Source organism: Chrysemys picta, chromosome 5, assembly GCF_011386835.1.
Source record: "Chrysemys picta bellii isolate R12L10 chromosome 5, ASM1138683v2, whole genome shotgun sequence".
In the NCBI taxonomy this organism is placed as follows: domain Eukaryota; kingdom Metazoa; phylum Chordata; order Testudines; family Emydidae; genus Chrysemys; species Chrysemys picta.
Window position 1 is genome coordinate 84,150,567 of NC_088795.1, and position 18,132 is coordinate 84,168,698.

Sequence of the window (18,132 nt, forward strand, 5' to 3'; positions counted from 1 at the left end):
GAATAACTGATGTTTTAGTACACTGGAAATTCCAAAAAAAATGGGGGGAGGGGGGGGGAAATCAGTTCAAGTCAAACTGAATATAAAAATTGCAAAAAAAACAAACAAACAAACAAACAAAACAAAACAAAAAACAACCCAGCAAATTGGGGGGAAAAAAAAATCATTTAGGGTCCAACAAATCAATCGAAAAAATATTTTCTCCAGTGGAGGAGGAGAAGGCAGCAGTCACTTATAACTGATAGCATTGTGATTAGGGTACTTACCTGGGATGTGGAAGACCTGGGTACCACTCCACACTCTGCCTGATATGGAAAAGGATTTTGACTTTGGGTCTCCCACGTTACAGGACAGTACCCTAGCCATTGTGCTACAGGATATACTGATGTAGGTCCATCTCAATCTGTCCTGTTGAAGCTATTGCACTGTGTATAAATAGCTAAAGTCACTGGCGCATGGATTTGAACTATGAATGACAACTCACTGCCACTAGCTATTGGGCCTGGGAATTAGAGTAAGAATGACTCTATAGCCGGGTGATTAGAGCATCCACCTAGGCTGTGGGAGAGTCAAGTTCAAACCTTGCTCCGATTTATGCAAAGTGGAGCAGCTTCAACAGGACAGATTGATACTCCATAGTTACAGTACTCCATAGCTTGGTGGATAGAGGGCTCTATTTAAATGGGGAAGATCAAAGTTAAAATCCCTTTTCTACATCAGGCAGAGAGGGGAACTGAACACAGGTTTCTCACATCCCAGGTGAATGCCCAAATCACTCAGCTAACTGTTTTAAAATGGAGGAAGCCTTCCCCTTCCTCCAACTCCCCACACCCCCTTTGGTTGCCAAAACTATTTGGCAAATTCATGTCAAATTCTCAACAATTTCACGTTGACCAAACCTGAATTTTTCAGCAAAGACACTATTAGTCCAAAAATGTTTAATCCGCTCTAGTATTAACTTAAGGATGTGTCTAAGAGCTTTACTAAGTTGGGGCAGAGGGCATAGTAATAAGGCCTGATGTGACCATGGATATGCAGGCAGTAAACTCCCATTAATGTCAACAGAGATTGTGGGTGAAATCCTGTCTCCAAATTCTCAGTAACTTTTCAGTGGGGCCAGGATTGCACCCTGTGTGTACAGATGAAGGGCACAACATGACTTTTGCTAATCATGGGTTTTGTGGTGTTTTAAAATAAAGTTACTTTCTGTACTTAGGTAAGGATAAGTGTGCTCAATGGTCCAGTTACCAATGTATTTTGACAGAGTACATTTTCAATATTGCCTGGACTCTAGTACACTTTAAAAGGTTTCCTTTGTTTCCCTCTTGCCAGTCTTCAAATCCCCATCCATGTTTGTTATGGGTATTGATATCAGGAAACAATTTAGATTGAAAATGGGGGACATGAATTCAAAAATTCTAATTAAACATTTTTACATACTTACCTTAAAGTCAGAAAGGAAGGAAATACAGAATGAATGCTAAAGTGGTAGAAAGTAAAGGATGAAGTGTAATTTAGCACTGAAGTAGTTTAGGACTGTAATTAAGTCTGTTCTGAAATCCTTATTATCTGGTGGGAACCACCTTCTGAATAAGGGAAGTGAGTATTGAGCCGTAACAAAACTGTCAATTTTTGTTCAGAATAGGAGAGTGTCACTTTACAATCAGATTTTTCTATTTTTTATTCTATCTGCTCTTGCTGAGTGAAAGACAAACAAATAAATTCCAATAACTTACAATATTAACTGTGATTCTACATGTGAATCAATACGTACACTCTGTACAGAGTGGGAGAAACAGGTCAGGCATCTTGGGAAAACACAACCTTATGAAAAAATCATTATTGAGCTAATGATGAAATAGGTGATATTTCTAGAAAATTGGTGTGATTTTACAGTCGGTAATATTTCAAAACTTGCCACATCAGTAACACATTTTCACAAGGCAGCTTAATTACTTAGAGAGTCTTTGAACAAATCACAGCTACCGTGCCACACTAAACAAAAAATGCCAAGCATAGGTGAGGTTACATTTAAAAATCCCTCTCATCCTATGAATCATAGAACAAAATTTGATTAACACTTTTCATTGCTCTCCTTCCTTCCTCTTTTGAGTTCGCACTTTTGTGATACTGTCTGCTTGAATTTCTAAACAGTTCTATTTGAGCACCTAACCTCCAGATTAAAATTATTTCAGTTTCGTCTGGCCTAGGTTAAGTACCATTCAGGTACTCCAGGGTTTTTGCCGCCCCCGGCGGTGGGGAAAAAAAAAGAAGCCGTGATTGCGATCGGCAGCAGCTCCAGTGCGCCGCTTTCTTCTTCGGCGGCAGGTCCTTCCCTCCGAGAGAGACCCGCCACCGAAGAGCCCGAGGTGCCGCCCCCTCCCCTTGGCCGCCCCAAGCACCTGCTTGCTGGGCTGGTACCTGGAGCCAGCCCTAGTACCATTGAAACGTTTGGGGGAAAATATAAAAGACCAAAAATGTAATAATTTAGAACTTTATGTAAATAGCATAAATAAAACTGTTCCTTATGCAAACAGCATCATCCCCTGGATAAAGCATCGTTGGCAGACCTGTGTTCAAATCTCAGCTCAGCTACCAGCTCACTGTGTGAGCAAATCACATGTTAACCTGGCTATCTCTGTTTCTCCAAATTAAAACAGTATAGTGGCCTACCATCCTCCCTTTGGCCATTAAGGGACTATTAGTTAAACCCTGTAAAGTGCTATATAATTCTTAATTTATCATATGAAAACTAAGATTACATTAAAGATATATTCAAGGAAGTTGGATCCCAAGTAATACTTCATTTAATACCCATCAGCATAAGCTTTAATTTAAATTTAAAAAAGCCCACTTCCTGTTCATTTTATAATGTCATCTCAGTTTCTGCAAAGGAAAAGAGAACTCCTGAATTTGAAACTTGGCAGGTAAGTTAAGGGGAAATTAAATTTCAAATATGTTTTAAATTTACTTAAAGGATTTGAAGATGTATTTAATTTAAGGTTATACTTTTTGTTTGTTTTATTCTATCATAAAAAGCTGGACCATTTATTTATACAGTATGGCTAACAAAAATGGCATAAAAAAAGGAGGAGGAGGGATTTCAAGATTTACTGTTTTCTTGAATTTTATGCATTAAACACACTCAGTTTACAGGTAAAAAACCCTCTTCCTTCCTCCCTCCACTAGCTTTGCAAACTCAACCTGAGATCTGAGAATTAAGGGAATTCCTCCCTCCTCCCCCAAATAAATCATCACCAGTAATAAAGGTTCTGCAGTCTAAAACAGGCCCTCAATGACATCAATTGTTTTTAATGGCTTTGCACAGGTGTAAATAATTAGAACATAATAAACAATTATTTCTATGACAAATGCACAAGAACCAGCTCACTCTTGGCTCTGCAGGCTTAACAGAAGTAAAAAGCAGTAAAAACATATTTTAGGGTCACTAAAGTCAGCAGATACAATACACTGGGAGGAAATCTGATTAGTGAGGTGCTATTGTTAAAATGGTTTTAATCTGACAGGGCCCATCCTTTTTCGTTGTTTGCTTGTTTTGTTTGTTTATTTTTCTTATAAATTCACCAATATGACTCTGAAACACAAAAGCATAAGCAACCAGTGTTGATGTATTATGTCCCACCACTTTTTGTTTTGCTGAAACATAAACAGCCATCCAGTAAGCAGAGAGTACAATGATCAAACTTTAGTCCTAGAATCGTGTGGGCATTAACGATGATGCTTTTCACAAATACCAAGTAAATAATTTACCACCAGGTTGACTTGTGCAGAAACAGAAGGGAAAGTTTTTCTTAAAACGATCATTAAGAAAAGGGACAAAACTGATAGACGTGTAAATGTAACATTTATTTCCTTAAGAGAATATTACAAACTATGGGAAACTAATTCTATTTTTAAAACCAGGACTTTACACACATCTCCATTAAAATGTAGATTTTAATTCACATTCAGAGAAAAGTCTTCCACTCTATGCCTAGTTTACCCCATTGTGCCTAAATATATGCATGTGCTCTATGCTCACACTAGGAAAATTTCCTTTCTTGGAGTAATGAGGTCCACAGATCCATGATGTTGGATCTTCACTCTCTGCAGTCTTGAAGGCAAACCAAACCTGTTAGTGGAAAGGGAGGTATGGCTCCCCCTCCAAGAAACCAACAGTTGTGATACTGTCATAGTCTAGAAAATCTCTAGCCATTCTATATTGGTAAGGAAAATTAAGCATTAAGATTAAATAGAACAATCCTCCTGCTTTCCTTGAGAGGCAGAGTTGCTGGATAAGATTCTTCAGCTTTTTCTGTCTTTCCTGCAGTAAGAAGCTTTGTACAGCACAGTGTCTATGTACATTGCGAGACAGGAAATGGTGAATAAGAGATGGTGTTAATTATGTCGCAAAAACATGGCTCAGGCAGCAATCTTATCACCTGGGTGGTGCCATTTATAATTCTGATTCTGGATGATGTTCAGAGAAGGAGCCTTCCTGTCTGAGAGCAGCTATTAGTACTACCAGACGTTTCATAAACGTTTGCAATGTTGTTGCTGAACCAAAGAGCAAGGACCTGCACAATGAACAAAGCACAGGAAGCATTTATGAGACAGCTGAATTGAGATATGGAGAGAGACATCCTTCAAGTCAATTAAGTCGATGGAGGCCAGTGTGGATTTTTAAGGTCCGCATCTTGAATTTTAATTTCTTCATGGATCTGTTCTGATATATGAGGCTGAGAACTTTGACAATTTGTGGGGGAGGGCAGGGGATGGGGAACAATATGGAGTAAAGGTCTTGTTTCTTCTACAGAGAAGGGACAGGTTCTATTGCTCCCATCCAGAGAAGATCTAGGATGGCTGTTTGCATACTCTGACTATTCTTCTTCCTTAAGCACGTAGGACATGTGATTTCTGTTGGCATTGCTTGTGAAAGCCCGCAGTGTATGTAGGGCTTCAGATGACAGTTCACATTTGGGTGTTTTTTTGTTGGCCTGATGCCCCCAATGGTTTTCCATGGCCAAAGGAGAGGATTGAGACATTGCCTATTTGGAATTGGCTGCTTCTGAAGGGTCGGCATATAGAGAAGGCCACTCTTTTCAGGTAAAAGTTTCTCCCAGTTACCAAGGCAAAAGCCCCACTTATCTTTGTTAGTGACACTAGTATATCTTTTGACTGGAACACACTGAGGAACCATCTGTCTTTACAGCATGGAAGCAGGGAGAAAGAACGAAATGGTGGGCCACAGGAGCAACCCTAGCCATTTTCCTGGGGAGGTCAGACAATCTTTTTGGTGCCTCCCCCACGCCTACACACACACCCTCAGTGGCCAAGCAAAACAACCAACCAACCCACAGCCAGCCAATCAGCAGAGAGAAAAACAAAACAACCCAAGTTGCACAGTGGTATGGCAACTTCGGGAAGATAGGCAACTGCCCTACTTGCCTGCCCACAGAACTGGCCCTGTGGGACAAGAGGCCTCTTATTGTCTGCTGGTTCTTCCACATCTGTGCTGCTGTCTCTCTCATTACTCCATAGCTATCAGCTGGGGGTAGGAGATGAGGCATAGCAACCTGCAACTGGGAGCAATAACCGGGAGAGTAGGGCCTGCTGACCCACAGGAGCCTTGACAGCCAGATACTTTCCCAGTCCATTAGGTATGGCAGGAAATCACTCTCCCACTATTACGACTTCCCAGGATGCATGAAGAGGGCAGTACATTATGGCTTGTCTATGGCACCTGCAGATCTCATCAGCATAGCTTACAATACTGAGTCCATTCTTGCCTGAAAGAGTCTACCCTCTCTGAGTTTTTATTATTATTTTCCCATTTGATTCTCTAATGCTGACTTGGAATCTGGCCTTCTTCTACAAAGGAGGAAGAATTCTTTGTTTGGGGGGGATAGCGTATGGGGCAAGGGGGGTGTATGCATCCCTAGAGGAATCAGAACGTGTCTATGGACTGCTTTTTTCTGCATTGATTTGCCATGCTGTACTCTGTAAGGATGAGCTGGGAAACCCAGCATGGCTGCACTATGTGAGGGTAAGCAGGGCAACCCAGTGTAACAGATGGCAATTTCCTGTGATATCCTGGACAAATCTGACTGAATTAAGCTTAAGTATTTCAGAAGCCCATTGTATTACGAAATGCACATGTTTATGTGCAATCATATGGAACTTCTTTAGGATAAAGTATTGTTAACTTCAAAAGGCTATGTTGAACAATGTGACAGACACAACTGATCTTTTGGGACAATATATGTGCCATACTGGGAGGAGCTTTTGAATCTTTGTACTGAGGGGGGAACTTTTTGTCTGCTGATCACCTGTTACACGAGGACAGTTCAAAGACACAAATTGGATTCTCCAGGGACCAAACAGACAAAAAAAGGATTTTTGAATAAAATAGCCTGATTTTAAGCTGACTCAGGCCCTTCGTTTTGATTCAGCAAGCAGACAGGACTGTCTGTTCAAGGGGAGGGTCCCACCCTGGGGGAAAGATTGGAAGGACTGACAGCAACCAGAGCCTTGTTGAGATGGGGAAGAGGAAAGCATAAGTGCAGGTTCTTTTATTGTTTTAATATGTTTCCTCTATAATGATTTTACCTTAAAAATAAAATATATTTGCTTAGAAAGAGCTGTGTGGTAACTTATAACTAATGATTACACGGTGTACTGTCTCTGAGGAGAGAAGTGAAGCAGGTCTGCTTAGGCAGACTGTCTTTTGATGGGAACAACACAGTGAAGGCAGGGAACTGGTCAGCCTGGTAACACCTCAGTCTAGTGGGATAGAGACACAGGTTCTCTGCGGAAGAAGGACAATAGCTAGGGACCTGACAGTCTGAGAGTGGGTGCCCTTACTGGACCACTAAGCGGAAATACAGGTGTAGTTGCCCTGAACTGTAACCCCAAGCATTGAGTATCATCTGGCCTGCTGCACTCTGAAAATTTATATGGGTTGAGGGAAACGGCTTCACTTTGTGCCTCGTAGGTTATGTCTACATTACAAACTAGGGGTGCGATATCCTTACTCCTTTACCCTCTCTTTTTCAGGTAAAAGTTTCTCCTAGTTAGATACACCCAGTCCGTGACCACCAAGGCAACAGCCACACTTATCTTTGGTAGTGACACCAGTTCTGAGAAAGAGGAGGTTCACATGTAGGCTTGTGCTGGAATGGGACCTAATGGGAGCTTCCAAGGCCCCTTGCTTTGTTCAAGGGAGATTCCTGGACAAGGCCTGAGCATAGGCTGATGCATCCTGGGGACACTGGGCTCCAACCTGAAAGGTTCAAAAGGAGTTCTTGGCCTGCTTGCTTGCTTGGGAGACAGAACTGGGCTGAACTGCTGGAAAGGAGTAGCCCTGAGCCACTTAAAAGCGTGAGGGATGGCCCCACTCATGCTGGTCCTGGGGGACCACCACCATGCCAGCTATGGGGGAATTTTGCTGCAGAGGTGCTGCTGCTGCCGCCGCTTCCCCAGAACTCCTACCTGGGAAGGGAAGCAACAGGAAACTCTTTCCCTGCCAGAGCACTTGAAAAGGGCTTGGGTCTCCACAGAATAAGCACAGATCTCCAGCCAGCTACTCAGTGAGTGGGGAGGTGCAGGAGCCAGTTTCTAACTACCTTCCTAATCCTTCTCTGTCATGCTGGACTCCATATGGGTGGTCAGGGGGCACACAGTCCCACAGACAATGAGGAGAAAGGGAATTCCCTCTGCCAATAAAGGCAGACCCCCACCACCCTCTTATTTTTCTTCTGCTCCTCCTCAGGGAGCAGCTAGTCTGCCAGCCTGCAGCAGCAAAGGAAAAATTGATGGTTTCTCAAAGATGGAATCATGCCTTCCCTGCTACTTAATGAAGGTTTGGTCTGCCTCCAAGGCTGCACAGAGCAAAGACCCAATGTCATGGACCTGTGGACCTCACTGTGAATTAGAATGCTCTATAAACATTAAATAATACCCTATTAGCAGAAAACAAAGGTAATATATGTTAGAGGCACACAGAAATCTCTCTCAAGCACAAACAGCATGGGGCTTCCTCTGCAGCTGCGGAAAGAGACGGCGCAGAAGTACCGGAGTTCTGCTATGTGGAAGGTGGGGAATCTTGTACAGAGGTAGACCACTCATTGCAGACCTCTTCTCTAATAGGGCTCACACCTCTCAGAGTTCAATGAAACGGGGGACAGGAGCTAGTCTGGTAAAACCTCAGGTGCACAGATTTAATGGAAATTCCTTATTGGAGTCTTATATTCTGTAGGGGATCATAGATCACTCAGAGAGGCACATAGAACCTCACTAGATTTAGGGCTGCCCTTCACAAGGTTTTTTTTTTTTTTTTTGCACAAGTAAATTACACTGGTGCAAATTCTTAATGTAAATGAACTTAAACCAGTCTAAATGGCCTTTAAATAGATATAGCTTAATTTGGTCATTTAAATTGATATAACTGCACTGATGCAAGTTTTCTAATATAGGCAAGCTTGTAATATTGAATGGTCAGGCAGGATCGCATTTGTGTTCGGCGCTCAAGACAAAATGCTCATTTAGAGAAGTGTTCCCTCTCTAAATTTAATTCTTTTTATAGTCCAGTAATCACAGAAAAACTTTATTGAATTATCATGAAAAATTTTACACATTCTCTATAATGTAAAATCTATTTTAACATAGAACAGATTGGAAAACCAATAAAATTGCTCTCTCATTTATGGGGGGGGGCTTGTTATGTAGTGTTGAAAATAGATATCTTGGTTTTATAAAGTCTTAGGGCCTGAATCGTTATACCAGTTTTCAGCAGCATAGACTGAATGTTTTGAAGGGCCCCCTGTCTAGATACTCTAGGCCAGTGATTCCCAAACTTTAACAACCTGTGAACCCCTTTCACTAAAATGTCAAGTCTCGCAAACCCCTTCCTAAAAATGAATATTTCCAGGGATTTTCTCCTTTACTTGAGTATATTATAAAAGCAGTGATCTTGGAAATATAAAATTTGTTTTTATGACATGCTTATTACACACTATTATAAATTATTATTTATTATTACAGTATTTTTATTACATTATGAAAACGGCAACACTCTTCCAAGATCTCACTTTCGTAGCTTGTATCACTTTGAATAAGCCTGTTATAAGACAAGGCTCCTATGTGTCATCAAGGAGTATCAGATGTGAAACAGCATAAAGGTATTTAAGAAGCCAACTCAAAAGAGTTCCTCCTACACAAGTATTCAGGTCTTGAGCAGTCCAGGCAAACAAGGCACGTTACAACAAAGCTTAAACTTGTTCTTCATAATAATTTAAACAACAATACTAGCTGCCTATTTAATTTTAAAAAACAGCAAAAAATATCCACCTCCCTTTCCATTTCTTATAAGGAGTCTTGAAGTTTAAATCTCCTCAGGGTGATGTCTATGCTTGCTTTGATCTGCTTCGCTCTTGGAAGTCCAGGGGATCTGGGCTGCTGGCCCCGTGCTGGGGTCCCCCTAGGGACAGCTCTGTCTGCCATTAGGGATTTTTTTCCCCCGAGGACCCCCTGTAACATTTTGCAAATCCCAGTTTGGGAACCACTGGTCTAGGCTGACCTCCTGCATAACACAGAGCATAACTTTTGGTTGAATTAGAAAGCCATCCAATCTTGATTTTAAGACTTCAAGTGACAGAGAATCAATCGCATCCCTAGGTAAATTAGTACCATCATTAATTACCCTCACATAAAAATTTGCACCCTATTTCCAGTTCAAATGTTTTTAGCTTTGACTTCCAGCCATTGGAACTTGTTATACTTTTTGTCTTCTACATTAAAAAGCCCTCTAGTATTAAGTATCTTCTCACCCTCAAGTCACCTCTTAACCTCCCCTTTGGTAAGCTAAACAGAGTGAGCTTCTTACGTTTTTCACTGTCAGGCAGACCCCTTGTAGTTCCTTTCTGAACCATCTCCAATTTTTCAGCAACTGTTTTGAAGCATGGACACCAGAATTAAACACAGTAGTCCAAATAATGGTCTCACCAATGCTATATGCAAAAAGAATACTGACTCTCTACTTCTACTCCTGTAATTCAATTCAATTAACTTACTCCTGATTTACACCTAATTCACTTCCTAAACACTCAGTATCAGAACAACAAATATTTCCTTCCTAACAATTAATAGTTAAGGTTTTCTTCTTATCTTATTCATACATATTGTAGTCAAGAATGATCAAACTGTTTTTCTGTAAGCATGTTTTTAAAGTGAGAGCTTCAAAACCAAATGCAATTAACAGGTTAGTGAAAAGCAACAAGGTTAGCTCCTACCAATTTTCAAACAACTGAAAAGAATATTAGGCTTTGCCTTTCAACAGAGAAAACTATACTTTCTCTCTTTTTCATTTGGCAGTTATACACAGATGATTTAAAGCTGGTCAATATGTTGTTGCAGCAAATCTGATTATGAATGCAGGCTGCTGAGTCAAAACTGCGTGTACCCACACACACGCACTTACTTCAGCCTAACTAACCATTGCACTTAAGGGAAAACACAGTAAAAATACCTGAATAGCTATGGTACATTTTCAAAGACAGTTCCTTAACACTTCGATAGGATTCTATTCCTCTGACCCAGCCCCCCCCTTAATGTCTCAATATGAATGGTGTTTAAATCTAGAAAAAGAGGATTCCAGTAGCTTTTGAGTGAAGTGCTGAATGAGTGGACTATGCATATAACTAAATAGTCACATAGCTACTAGCAATGCAGTTTAAATACTTGCTTAACTTTAAGTACATGCTTAATTCCATCCCTATCCAGCAAAGCGTTTAAGCATGGTCTAGAGAAAACAGTACTTAGTCCTGGCTCAGTGCAGGGGACAGGACTAGATGACCTATTGAGATCCCTTCCAGTCCTATACGTCTGTGATTCTATGTGTGTAACTTAAAGCATGAGCAGTTCCATTGTTTTAAATGGGACTTAAGTACAGTATAACCTCAGAGTTACGAACACCTCAGGAATAGAGGTTGTTTGTAACTCTGAACAAAATGTTCTGGTTGTTCTTTCAAAAGTTTACAGCTGAACATCAACTTAATACAGCTTTGAAGCTTTATGAGGCAGAAGAAAAATGCTGCTTTTAACTATCTTCATTTAAATAAAACAATAACAGAAAAAGTTTCCTTACCTTCTCAAAAACATTTTTAAACTTTCACTATTTTTTTTAGTAGTTTACATTTAACACAGCAATGTGCTGTTCCCTCCCCACTCTGAACTTTAGGGTACAGATGTGGGGACCCACATGAAGACCCCCTAAGCTTATTTCTACCAGCTTAGGTTAAAGACTTCCCAAGGCACAAATTTTTTCTTATACCTTGGATTAAGTAACGCTGTCACCATCAAGTGATTTAAACAAACATTTAGGGAGGGCCATTTGGAGGCCAACCTTTCCCAAATATCCCCTCAAGTCCCTACACCCTTTTTCCTGGGCAGGTTTGAGAATAATCCCCTCACCAATTGGTACAGGTGAACACAGACCCAAACCCTTGGATTTTAAAACAATGAAAAATGAATCAGGTTTTTAAAAGAAAAATTGTAATAAAAAAAAGGTAAAGGAATCACCTTTGTAAAATCGGAATGGTAAGTACTTTACAGAATAACAAAAGACTTAAGAACATAAAGGATCTCCCCTCTAGGCAAAACCTTCAAGTTACAAAACCTGGGATAAACCTCCCTCCTCCTACAAAGGAAATCACAAGCCAAAATAAAAGTAAGCTAACACATTCGTTCGCTACTACTTTAATACTAATGGAGTTGGATTGCTTGCTTTCTTGATCTGTCTCCAGCAAGCACACAATACAGACAGACAAAGCCTTCCCCCCTCCCCGATTTGAAAGTATCTTGTCCCCTTATTGGTCCTTTTGGTCAGGTGTCAGCTAGGTTACCTCAGCTGCTTAACCCTTTACAGGTAACGAGGAATGTTATGCTACCCTTAACTGTATGTTTATGACACACACACCCTTTTTTTGGGGTGGTGGGGGAGAGGGTGTCTGCTGCTGCCTGATTATGTACTTCCAGTTCCAAATGAGGTGTGTGACTGACTGGTCAGTTCGTAACTCTGAAATTCTACTGTACTTGTTTAAATGCTTATGTACATGGCTCCAACACTTAGGACCAGACTCTGCTATTTTCACTCAAGTAGTGCCATACTCTGAATAGTCCCATGGAACTGTGCAACAAGGTAAAAACAACACATAAATGGGAATTTGTCATTGACTTCAATAGTGACAGGATTTCACCTAATGAGAGTAAAAAGGTAGCAGCCTGGCCCTCACTTATGAGCTTGTGTCATAAAATTAGAAATTCAATAAAGTACAATGATGTCAATGTTTATGAGTGTTGTGTGTGTTGCCATGACAGACTGCAGGACTTTATATATTGGATCAAAGATCAGATATGTGATAAAGCAATGACATTTCAGAGTCACTTGCGTTATCAGTAGCCAAAGAATTTCACATCTCTCTCAGTCAGACCTACCTCCCCGCACTATTTCAACAGTCATCAGCAACAAAGATTTGGAATTTGCTGATCATAGAAGGAAGGCATTAATCATTTTAGTGATTTCACGCAGGAAGTACAGACAGGACCTGCAGCCTCCCAGAGATTAATAATATATGGGCTAGAGAGGAAAAAAAACAGCATTACACAAACATCTGAAAGTCAGTCAAGCGAATAAACATTTTGAATCTTTAACTTTTTGTATTAGAAGGCTAAAAACTAGCTTGGTGAGTATATTATGGTAAATTGCTCATATGCATCATCAAATGGTAACCATGCAGATTTGAGCACAGCTATTTTCAGGCTGTACAGATTCCCTTTATGAAGGCATAACTCCTCAGGAAGTAATATCTAGACTTAAAAAAACTGTTTCCGCACTGTAATATTTTAGGGCTCAAACCACAAAGGGATTTAAGATGTTTAATTGCAACTACTTTAGGTGCCTAAATCCAAAATTCAGGTCCTCAAAAACCCTGCTTAGCACTCTCTAGCCACCTAAAGTCCTTAGGTGCCTAAATTTCCACTAGTAAATTCCCCTAAGCACCTAAAAGTCTGTCAGTGAGCATATGCACGTCTCTGTCTAAATGCCTAGGCACCTCTCTTATGCCTAAGTCCCACCAGGATCCGCAAACTATAGTTCTCCCACCTTTTTTGCCAGAGGACCCCAACCCAGTAGGCATGCTCAGAAGTCACCACGTGGATCAGGCCCCACAAAACACAATGCTCGTATAGGAGTTGCCACTTATAACCTTTAGCCTAGTGGTTAGAGCACTCACCCACGTTGTGAGAGACAGAATCAGTTCTCTCCTCTGCCTGATGGGGAGAAGAGACTTGCTCTCTCCCCGGCTCCCAAGAAAGTGCTTAGGCATCTAACTCTAGGAAGGGGTTCAAGCAAAAGGCAACTTTGGCCATTCCTCTCTTCAGCATTGCCTATTGGCTACCTGAGGCAGCTCCCCACCCAATGTATTTGGTGTTGTGGCCTCATTTCATAGGTGCCTAACTCTCCTCATGCATTGTATAAGGAGCCTGGGTGCCTAATTCAAGGATGGGGATTCCAGGTGTTGGAACACTGAGTCTAAGTGCTCTTTGAAAGGTTTCAGAGTAGCAGCCGTGTTAGTCTGTATCCGCAAAAAGAAGAACAGGAGGACTTGTGGCACCTTAGAGACTAACAAATTTATTAGAGCATAAGCTTTCGTGGACTACAGCCCACTTCTTCGGATGCATATAGAATGGAACATATATTGAGGAGATATATATACACACATACAGAGAGCATAAACAGGTGGGAGTTGTTTTACCACCTCTGAGAGGCCAATTAATTAAGAGAAAAAAAAAAAGAAAAAAAAAAAAAAACTTTTGAAGTGATAATCAAGCTAGCCTAGTACAGACAGACAGTTAGATAACAAGTGTGAGAATACTTACAAGGGGAGACCCCTTGTAAGTATTCTCACACTTGTTATCTAACTGTCTGTCTGTACTAGGCTAGCTTGATTATCACTTCAAAAGTTTTTTTTTTTTTTTCTTTTTTTTTTTTCTCTTAATTAATTGGCCTCTCAGAGGTGGTAAAACAACTCCCACCTGTTTATGCTCTCTGTATGTGTGTATATATATCTCCTCAATATATGTTCCATTCTATATGCATCCGAAGAAGTGGGCTGTAGTCCACGAAAGCTTATGCTCTAATAAATTTGTTAGTCTCTAAGGTGCCACAAGTCCTCCTGTTCTTCTTTAAGTGCTCTTTGTTGATCTAGCTCTTAGTGTGAACTGTTAGAATTTTAAACTACAAAGATCAAAACTTTTCTTTCTAAAATTAAATTTTTGTATAAGTAGTAAACGGGATGCTCAGTTTAACTGCAAAGGAAAAGCAAATTAACTATTCCTGTATGAGGCTCTGTTTAAATTTGAGAAAAAATGAATAAGCTTTGATAAGCCAGACAAAATAATCAATAAGCTTTGATTTTTCATAAACTGTAACTAGAAAATCACTGTTGTGGATTTATGAGAGAAAGAAATCTAAATGAAAAAAATAGTGGAATGAATAATTTTGTTTTGATAGCAATTATTTGGTTTTACTTGGTTCACAGATTACTGAAGGACTAAACAATATTACTATCATTTTGTCTCCACCAAGACTTTTTTTTGTAAACAAAACTTCCCCCAGAAAGATAATGATTTCTCAACCTTTGGACTGAGGGTAAACATTTTCAAAAATGCCTAAGTCCCATCAATTTACAATGGAATTTAGGTGCTTTTGAAAATTTTACGCTGTTGTTCAGTTGTCTTAATTTCTTGTGGTGGTTCACACACCCACTCATATGAGGCAAGAATACGATACATCTTAGTAAAGGTGCATAATGTACATTTCTGCAAAAAACATTTAGATTTTCCTGCCTTAAAAAAGTGGGAGTACAAGTGATTAAATTAACAACCTTTAAGGAAAGTTATAAGGAGGACAGAGAGCAACTGTTCACAGTGTCCACTGAGGATAGGACAAGAAATAATCAGCTTCATTAGCTAGTGAGATGTAAGTTAGAAAGTTTTTCCTAATAGCTAACTATAAGGATAGTTAAGCACTGGAATAAAATTCAAAGGGATGTTGCGAAATCCCCATCACTGGAGGTTTTTAAGAACAGGTTAGACAAATACCTATCAGCGATGGTTTAGATATACTTAGTCCCGCCTCAGCGCAGAAGGATGGACTAGATCAGGGGTAGGTAACCTGCGGCACGCGAGCTGATTTTCAGTGGCACTCACACTGCCTGGGTCCTGGCCACCAGTCTGGGGGGTGGGGGGACGGGAAAGGAGGCGCGGAGGGGAGGCGGGCTCTGCTTTTTAATTTAATTTTAAACGAAGCGTCTTAAACACTTTAAAAACCTTATTTACTTTACATACAACAATAGTTTTGTTATATATTATAGATTTATAGAAAGAGATCTAAAAACATTAAAATGTATTACTGGCATGCGAAACTTTAAATTAGAGTGAATAAATGAAGACTCAGCACCCCACTTCTGAAAGGTTGCCAACCCCTGGACTAGATGATCTCTTCAAGTCTCTTCCAGCCCTACATTTCAATGATTCTACATCATCAACTTAAAAATCATACTTCCTTCTGGATTTAAACTATGATCATTACAAGTAACCACTAAGGCCTTGTCTTCACTAGAAAGTGGTAGCACTTTAAGCAAACCACCAGTAAAGTTAAAGCAAGACACACAACCCCGTGGATGCAGTTATATGTTAGTATAAAAATGCTTTAAGCTGATCTAGCTCTTCCCACACAGGAAGGGGCATAACTATACTGGTATGACACCTTTATAAGTGGTGAAACTACATCTACACTAGAGTCATGTCTCCATTAGAAAGTGTTACTGGCAGCATTAGTGCTGCCAAACAGCTGCCAACAATGCAGTTTTACTTGGCCGTCTTTGCTGCTGCAGTGCATTCTCACAGCAACAGGTTATATCACCAAGGTGTGCTGCAGTGTGGGTAGGTATCCCAGTTATCTTCCATGCCACTGTCTGGTGCACTGTCTTGTGGAAAAAATTTCCAGTGCATTGTGGGACATCAGTGTGCCTCTCAGGGAATTGTGAAAGTTCCATCCCATTATATTCTTTTTGTGCTTTTTTTAAGAAAAAGAAATTAATTCTCTGCAGTTCCTCCATTGCATCTTACAGCTTTTTACTGGTCTAACTATTTTGGTTCCCCCCCCCAAAAAAGGGGGGGGGGGAATGTGGGGGGAAGGGAGAGGAAGGGGGAAGAGGAACACCACACACACTCCCTCCTGTGTCCACCACAAACCAAACAGTTATACTAGTAAAACTTTAAAGTGTAGATGAGACCTAAGGTTTCTGTAACTGAAACTGATGAGTGAAAGAACAAATTTCTCCCAAGTTTTTTTTTTCCCCAGTTTGCTTACTCTTACTCTGTATACTTGTGCATAGTCAGGTTCCTTCTAAGTATTCATGTTTGCTTCTGTTGCTATTTTGCTAACAATACATAATTTCCTGCGAAACCTCGGTTTTGGTTGGAACAAGCCTTGGTTTTACCACCACTAGGTAGCAAGTAGCATTGGACTCCTGTTAAGTCTCCTCTCTCCTTGGAACAGTATACTGCCTTCAGTGACATCCAAATCACCAAAGCCACAACCAATCAAAATACCAACAGTCCAAGTCCATTCAGAAATCAGAATGTGAGGTTACTTCCTTTTCATTGTTCTCCTCTTCTTGAGTCATAAGCTCTTTAATAGTAAGCTCACAGCTATTTACCCACAGTCTCATGACACCTGGCAAGACAGTTTCAAGCTGTCACAATGGTATTGTTTAAACAGCTACTAAAAATTATCTCCTCCATAAAAATCATAAGGTTTATTTCTGCTAATGCAAATATACACTATTTTACTCAAACAGCAAAATCTCAGTCAGGCCAACATTTTAGCTGTTAACGTGTAATAAAGTCATGATCAGCTGAAAGCAGAAACATAAAAGAGTAATGATTAAAGGATTAGTTAGTTTTAAGGTTCACTTCATCTGCTCCAGATGTTTTTATACTTCATGATTAATCTGCCATAAAATGTCTGCACCCTAAGTATGGATTGCAGAAGCTTGTGATAAATTCCTCAGGATAGAAAAAAAGACCATACATAACTCTTTGGACTTTTCTGCTCATTGGAAACCTTTGGTTGGTGGATACTGAATCTTACATTTACTGTAGCTAAACAAATTTGAATAGTCAACTTTTTTCCTTGCATTCTTTAAAAACACCCACCCATTCAACCCAATACATTTGCACAGTGGAGCCAGCTATCAAGAATTAAATTTGGACTCAGTATTTATAGTGGCTTCGCCCTGCTGTGCAAACAGTTTATGAACTTTAAACCTGCCATTTTAACATTATTTGGAAATTAGCAATGTCTCGTTTCAGAGAGAAACATCCCAGGCATTTTAAAATACAGTGAGCAGTTTTTCCAAGCTGTGACAATTGTCAGGAAACTTGTTTTAATGCAATTAAACAGTTTTTACCTAGATAGGGAAAATACTCCCACAATGTATATTTGTGCTTTATTTTCAATTATAGCACTAGAAAAATGGCAACATTATTGAAAATTGTAAAAACAACAACAAAATAAAAATCTCACCAACTTAAACTCTTTTTGGACACATGACATTTTTACATGCATCATGGAACCTAAACAGAAAATTTATTACTACTTGAAAAAAATCAATCTTTTGCCAGCTACAAAAGTAGCACAGAAACTCTCTCATTAAGTCTGACGCACAGAGATAAGGCCAAATTCTGCTCTCCTACATACTGGTGCAACGGAGCAGCTGTTGGTCCACAAAAGTTTATGTAGTCAGCTGCATGAAATCAAAAGATTTCAGGAAAATTATAGTGATGTGCTTTAAGCAAAATAAATTATAATGTGTGGTTTAACATGTAAGCTTCTTAGTACTTTTCTTAGTACTTAATGTACTATATAAAAAGGAAATGCCTTTTGGGAAATAAGACATTCCAACATACCCTATACAAGACGTCAGATAGGGCATGCAGGTTTTATATGTTAAGTTATTCTGTCCTATTACAGTGTTGTAACTCTGTCCTTGGAAAGCAAACATTAAA

General features: G+C 39.9%; 1 protein-coding gene across 16 annotated transcripts in view; it reads right to left on the minus strand.

The window, feature by feature from the left end:
• Positions 1-18,132, minus strand: part of FAT1 (FAT atypical cadherin 1) — a 169,800-nt gene that overhangs the window by 77,429 nt on the left and 74,239 nt on the right. Inside the window, exon 4 of one of the 16 annotated variants that reach the window (XM_042841974.2) lies at positions 3,849-4,577. The exons of the other annotated variants lie outside the window; for them this stretch is intronic. Within the exon in view, the coding sequence (XP_042697908.2) occupies positions 4,534-4,577 (44 nt within the window). The 3' untranslated portion in view covers positions 3,849-4,533. Of the gene's footprint in view, positions 1-3,848; positions 4,578-18,132 lie in introns of those variants that run through there. 16 annotated transcript variants of the gene reach the window in all.